This window comes from Sipha flava, unplaced genomic scaffold (genome assembly GCF_003268045.1).
Source record: "Sipha flava isolate LNK unplaced genomic scaffold, YSA_version1 452_pilon_pilon, whole genome shotgun sequence".
Classification (NCBI taxonomy): Eukaryota; Metazoa; Arthropoda; class Insecta; order Hemiptera; family Aphididae; genus Sipha; species Sipha flava.
This window is the reverse complement of record NW_020273209.1, coordinates 1-7,533: the sequence shown is the minus strand read 5'-3', so window position 1 is coordinate 7,533 and position 7,533 is coordinate 1. Positions and strand designations below refer to the sequence as shown.

General features: G+C 28.2%; 1 protein-coding gene across 1 annotated transcript; it reads left to right on the top strand.

The window, feature by feature from the left end:
- Positions 1-393: 393 nt before the first annotated feature.
- Positions 394-7,408, top strand: LOC112689574 (transforming growth factor beta regulator 1; the record flags this gene model as incomplete). The annotated part of the gene is given in 7 exon segments (XM_025563352.1): positions 394-1,230; positions 1,402-1,513; positions 1,836-1,907; positions 2,094-2,257; positions 2,361-2,506; positions 2,564-2,795; positions 6,842-7,408. Coding segments are annotated over 7 exon segments (930 nt in total). The 5' UTR covers positions 394-1,125.
- Between the last annotated feature and the right edge of the window lie 125 nt (positions 7,409-7,533).

The following is a 7,533-nucleotide window of genomic DNA, read 5'->3' as shown; positions in this document are numbered from 1 at the left end:
ACGTATCTATTAATTATAATGTACTATTTTCTTCTTGCTCATTACGTAAAAAATAAGAATCAAAAAACTGTTTTGTTTTATTCAAATAAGTAGTGGTTTGCTTGTCTACAAACGTGTTAATCTAATAAATTGTTAACTTTATATAAATAAATGTAATGAACTCGGAATTAAATATATTTCAGTATTCGTTTATGTAAAAATAATATTTGACGTAGTATTTACATGTAAGGGTCGGCAAAATTAATTTAAGCTTGCCTAGGTTATGAGAAAACGTTTGACCCGGGTCCTGGATATATCGCACATGTATATCATGTTGGGCCGCGCGAACGTCTGCGTTATCGCACGAAACGCCGCGTCGTCCAAACACACCAATGATAATTTTTTCCAAACTTATCCGAACAGTTTACCCGCGGATTACGGTTTCCCCGGTTATGAGATGAGGAATTTTATTATTGCCGACTATGCGAGTGTCTTAATCAATCGCGTGCGTTTTAAACCGCTACTGTACGCTGGCATTTGGACAATAATACAAATAATAATATGAAAAAATAAACGGTACAGGACACTATTACGTTTCGCCGCACTCACTTCATCAGCACCCACGAGCCGCCACTGTATATAATTGCTTGTTATACTCGTCTACTAGTAAACGCTTTACGGGTAATGAAAGTAAACGTGAGATAAGAAAAGCATTGGAATCTTTTTACGGTGATATGTTAATTTCGTCGTGATTTTTACTAATTTTTATCGTACGAATGTTTCGTTCGATTGATTCGTCCGAATGATTTTTAAAATAATCCATATGATTCGATTATTCACTGGTTTCCGTTGTAATGTAGCGACACTCGTCCCACACCGTCATTATCGTTCAGAAAGTTATATAACCTAACATATTATAGAGCCTCGGTATTGTCGTTATCGTTTTACCGTCACTCGTACGAAACATCCGCTTGCGCCGGATCCACTTGGACGTGGAATTACCGTCGAGGAAAACTCCGTTGACTTTATGCCCGAGGTGTTTTTAACCACCGTCGTCCTCAGCTGTATCCGCTCGTCTTCGTTCGTTCTTGTGTTCTCCGACCCGTTGGCGGCCGAAACTACTGCTGCTGCTTCGACGTATCGTTGATGATGAACAAGCCGATGTTACACAACTATAATCGCTTTGTCAGAAGTCATCGCTACAAAACCAAGTGCAAAGAGATTGAGAGGATCATTACAGATAACGTTTTCGTAAGTACTACACTGTGTGTCGACCGGTTTTCAATACACATCAGTCGATATGCACGTTTGTCATACTTGTGTACGATAAACGTTTCCTTTGTACTGTACGTAACAATATTATTTTAACCCGTCTTAAGGTACGTTATTCGTTTATTTATGACTTTCAACATTTTTTTCAAGGTAAACGCTGCTGTATGTGATGAGATAGCTAGCACACAAGAAAAACTATTAATTGTACGAGAGGAATGCAAGTTTTTAACAAAAAAATTAAAACAATTTGAATCACCTTCAGGTAAATACAATAAGTATTTTTAATATGAATTTACTCATTTATGTTCCTAAATATTGTTGTTAAATAATGTTAAATGTGTGTACTTTAATCTAAATTCATTATTTGAATGTTGGTCTGAATGATATTTTTTTCCTTTTATGTAATTTACATTTTATGATTTAAATCAATTTAATTGAAAATATCAAAGTATCTTTATTATTTTATATTATTGTAAGATATCAGTTATTTGACCTGAAGTATATTCAATAGTTAATTCAAATTTGTACTACCTTTTACATAATTTTTTTTTTTGTATTTTAAAATAATAATTTTAATCTTTCAGGTTTACCGGTACAAATAGACACTACTCCTGCTACAAAAAAATCTACTCCCCGAAAAAAGAGTAATACCAACGGTATGTACATTTTTGCTTTCATAAAATTTAATTAAATGTTTGATAATGTTTTTAAAAACGCAGTTGGTTATTACCATCTTGTACCTACAAGGATTCTGAACCACATAAATGTAGGCTTGTATTATTTGATCAACAATAAAATATGTAACCATAATTTTTAAATGTATATTTCTACTTACTTTTTAGTTAAAATTATTGACTTTAAAGACAATAAAGACGTTTTTAAAGATGCAAACAAACAAATAATTGAGAATAAAAAAAAGCGTCCAGCTACTAAACGTAAAAAGTATGCCGTAGAAATTCAAGAACCTATAGCTAATGGAAATGTCACGGTTTATAACTTTGGACAAGTCAGTTTAAATATTTAATTTTATGAAACTATGTTATACTTTCTTTTCGGAATAAAATAATATTTAATTTCCATCTAATAAAAATATACTGTTTTTTTTTTAGATTATCTATGATACACCGTTTTATTATTCAGACTGTGCCATATATCCAGGTGGATATTATGCTACTAGAACTTATGCTCATTTCAGAAATATTTTTTCTAAATGTACTTATCATTGCAAAGTAATCAGAGCTGGTTCAACGCCAAGGTCAGTATAATAATTTTTATATGAAGATTAAGTTCAAATGTTTTTTTTTCATATCAGGTTTGAAATTATGGACCATGATAAACATTTCAAAGTCACTGGTTTGAGTACTGATGAATGCCATAGTCATCTTATATCATTAATCAATAAAATGTTAGGTGCTGAAGACTTAATCCCTTCAAATGGAAATGGTGATAGATTTTTTGGGTTAACCTTACCTTTCGTCCGCCTTAAACTACAAGAAAAACCGGAATCAAAATTTTGTACAGGATATATTCCATTAAGATCTCAGGTAAGCTGTATTAAAAATCAATTATAGTAAATCTTGCATATTGAACATTGGAACTAATAATCAGTTATAACTTTATATAAAAACCTATAATTTATTAGTGATTATATTTTATTTATTAAAAATAGTATTTTTTTTTCATTATTATAACATTAAAAGCCTATCTTACAATATTCCATTAAGTGACTGTAATCTGATGGCAACATAGTCACAGTTACCATAAGCTGTTTTTTACAACCTCTATTTAAGTAATGCATAACTAACGCACAGTCCTAGCGCAAATAGTTTCCACAACGTCAGATGACTGAATTCTTTTGTTGTATGCATGTGTACACATTGTATTTTTGTGTTTTAATTTATCATAACTATTATGATTATAAATATTAATATATACATGGTTTCACACATTACTTAACCCTTTGAAGAGTGAATTGTTTTTATAAAAGTTACACTCAGAGAGTGAATTGTTTTAAATAATTTTTATAAAACTTTCGCAAGTAATGACGTATTTTTAAGTGTATAATTGTAGCAATTTTGGAGGAATGACGTTTTTTACAGTAATATTACCTTATTACTATTTGAGTAATGACGTATATTTACATATTTTCTATATTATACTAAATAACATAATTGAGCATCAATTAGTCAATAAATTTAATTTCATTCGTATTTACTTTTAAATTTATGTACTAAATATGGACATCAGATAACATGTTAATATGAACTAATAATATTGATTTTATATCAATGATTATCTATTCCGTGAAAAAACATGATATGATTCAGATAAGCTTTCAATAAAATCCTTTGATGGACCAGAATTAAAAATATCGAAAATAAACTCATTTGGTCTAAATAATCTAAATTTTGAAGGAGAAAAATCAAAATTTAATCAAAATTTCCATTGAAAAAATGTAGATATTATGGTAGTATTTCCTGATTAGCAATTAGTATTAGCAATCATTTGATGGTAGTATAACAACATTGTCATCAAAAAAAACGATTAGCAATGAATTAATATCAATATCATCAATGTTATTATTTCCTTGGTCATTAACTGTAGCGTTATTATAATTATTGTTACTTGATGAACTTAACGATTCTAATAACCGTTCTCGTAAGGTATTTGTTAAATTAGAAGAATTATTTTCACATTCATCATATGTTGTTCCATACTCGTCACTACTATTATCTTCGTCAGATTCTAATGTTGTATTGAATTCGCTGATTTGATGCTCACACAATTTATTAGTCATTTTAAATATTTAATTTATGTTACATTAAATATATAGGTAGCCATACTATATAACAGGGGTGGCCAAATCACGGCTCGCGAGCCGCATGCGGCTCTCGTCACAGTCGTATGCGGCTCGCGGTCTTATTTACAAAAACCAAAATATTTAAATTTTTTTTGTATACATTTATAAAAAAATGTTTTTATTGTATTTATTTAAGGCTTTAGTATTATAGTGGATAGAATATAGATTAAATCAAACAAAAAAAAATTAATTAATATGAATAATAAATTAAAAAATTAAACATTAAGCTAATTTTGTTTGCGTGGTATTTTTTTCGTGTCTACTTTTTTAGTAAGCTTCTTAAGATCTGGTTGAATTGATGTAAGAGCAGTTCTTAGTAATTCTGTAAGATGATCATCAGTCAAATTTGAACGATATTTTGATTTAATTATTTTCATTGTTGAATAAAGTGATTCACATGAATACGTCGTTCCAAAAATTGATATCAATTTTACCGCACAGTTTTTAATATTTGGGTATTTTAATATAGAAATATGCTTCCAAAATTCTAATATAGAGGGACAATTGTTTATAAACTGCTTAAGACCTTCATCTTCTAATAACTCCAAGAGTTCTATTTCGAGATCCGCTTTATTTGTGATGATTGGATGTGATAATGGACATCCCTTTTCAATGACATTAACCAAAAATGGATTTTCTAAAAATCCGAATGAGGGTTTTAATGCCTTTAGGTCTCGAAATCGTTCTTCGAAGTCAGTAAATAGAAATTCAAGTTTAAGTACATAGTCGTCACAATTAATTTTTATTTATTTATAATTATTATTACGTATGTAATTTACAATTTTTAAAACAACATCCATCACATGATCATATTTAAAATATTTAGCAGTTAGGTGTTCTCTATGTAGAATACAATGAATAGGTATAAAATCTGGGAAATTAGTATCATTTTTTAAAAGTCCTATTAATCCATTTTTACAACCCACCATACTAGGAGCTCCATCAGTTGAAATGCTTATAATTTTGTTTAGTGGAATTTCAGCTTTTTGTAGAGTTTCATCGAGAGCAATCTTAATGTCAATACCCCGAGTAGTTTCCTTCAATGAAATTAGATCTAACAACTCTTCTTTCACATCTACATCACTCGTAACATAACGAACAAATATGGCTAACTGAGGTTTATCTTGGATATCGGTAGATTCATCTAAAGCTAGACTAAGAGATAAACAATTAGCAATGTTGTTTTTTAAATTGGTGAAAATATCAAAGCTAATTGTTGAAATACGCCTTTCTATTGTATGTCGTGATACTGGTACATTTTCAACCATTTTTAAAAGTTTTTGATTTTCAGGATTTAAAACAGAAATTACATCTAAAATATTTTTTTTTATATACTCGCCGTCCGTATACGGACGTTTTGCTTGAGCAATATTAAAGGCAATTACAAAACTTGCTTCTACACAGTCGTCTGCCTCGTTCGTAAACATTGTCATAACATTAGTTTGTTTAGCAAATTTTAATTTCATCGAACATAGCTTATTTTTCCTCGAATCAGAACCAATAGGAAATTCTCGACTAAATGTGCTGTGATTGGTTTCGTAATGCCGTTTTAAATTACTAACCTTAAATTGTGATAATGTAACTTGACATATGACACAAAATGGTTTATCGTTTTTCTGTATGAAAAAGTATAGTTCTTCCCATTCTAATTTAAATTCCCGTTTTTCTTCTTCATATTTACGTTTAACCGCTTTATTAGAAATTGACATCGTAACTAACTTTCGCAATAAGTATCGGTAAAATATTACAAATATAATTATTAAATATTACAAATATTTTACAAAACAAATTGAGGTGTTTACAATAGGACTATTCAACACAGACTACAGACTATATTAAAAACGATATAATTTCATATTTCGTAATTTGATATGTTTATAGGCTGTTTGCTATCTTTATTACTTTTGTGGTATAAAAGTACACATTAGATAATTTGGCTCTTGATATAATTTTATTAATACATGTGGCTCGCGTACATAGTCATGTTGGCCACCCCTGCTATATAATATAAACAAATAAATCTTTTCCTAATCAAAAAAAATTTCAATCTAGAGTATTATGTTACGAATCCGCTATCAAAACATTATTATGTTTACGAGGGAACTGTGAATGTATTGATAATGATATAATGCTCCTAAGAGTATAGGCAACCTTATACTTAAAAAATATTAGGATTGATGAATACATCAACATAAGTAACAACTTTTTAAGTTGTATATAATAGCCAATAGATAGCAGCATATATTAAAATTTAATTGAGATTCATACGTAATTATACGTCTTTACTACAGATGTTTAAAGTGAAGTATACCTAAAATAACGTATATATGTGTCGATACTATTTTAGACATACATTTCGCTTGTTTGCTACAACAATGACATAACACGAAAAACACACAAAACGCATTTGAAAATTTTATTTGCGAATATCTGATGGCAACGTAATAATATCACAACTGCCATCTAACGGCTAATTTTTGTATATTCACTTATCTCGTTAAGGAATTACAAAAAAATCATTTTAATGTTGAAATTTAAATAAAAGGTCCTCAAATACTAAATAATAATAATTTATTACCTATAAATTGTAATCAATTATTATTTTCTCTTCATTAATGTTTAATTTGCTGATATGATAAATCATTATCATTCTATATTATACTTATGTTAGTTGTATAAATTAAATCAAACACTTTTAAAAATAATGTAATACAAATTTTATTTTTTTAGATGGAAAATAATGAAAGCGAACTTAAAGCTGAAAATGATCCTTCGATAAGTTTTGAAGGTTTACACGCCTGCTTGAACCGATTTCGATCAAGACGTTAGTGTTCGATATTAACACACTATTCTATGCAATTAGTATCCTTATTGTATAGTTGTTTAAAATTTGAATAAAGTACTATAACTATAATTTAAAGTACAATTTTAATAGCATAATATTAAGTTTATAAGTATTTTTATTTCTTAATATAGCTGTCATTAGTTATAAATATATTTACTTAAGATATTTTACACATTCTTATTTTAGGGACATGATTATAAAATCTTATTCAATCATTGAATTCAATTTAATTATTATTAATTGCTATTAATTTTTCGATACTAGCTCACTATTCTATGCAATAAGTATCCATTGTATATAGTCTTAAAATAATTTTAATAATATACTGTAACTATAATTTTATGTAAAATTTTAATAGCATAATCATAAATGTATAAGTATTCTTATTGCTAAATGTAATTGTCATTAGTTATATATGTATTAATTTAAAACATTTTATACATTCTCTTTTTTAGGGACATCATGATTATAAAATCTTATTTAATCAATAAATTTAATTTAAGTACCTGATAAATTGATTATTATTTATTATTGTATTAAATATTCTAATTTATATAAATAAAAATTAAAAAGAAAA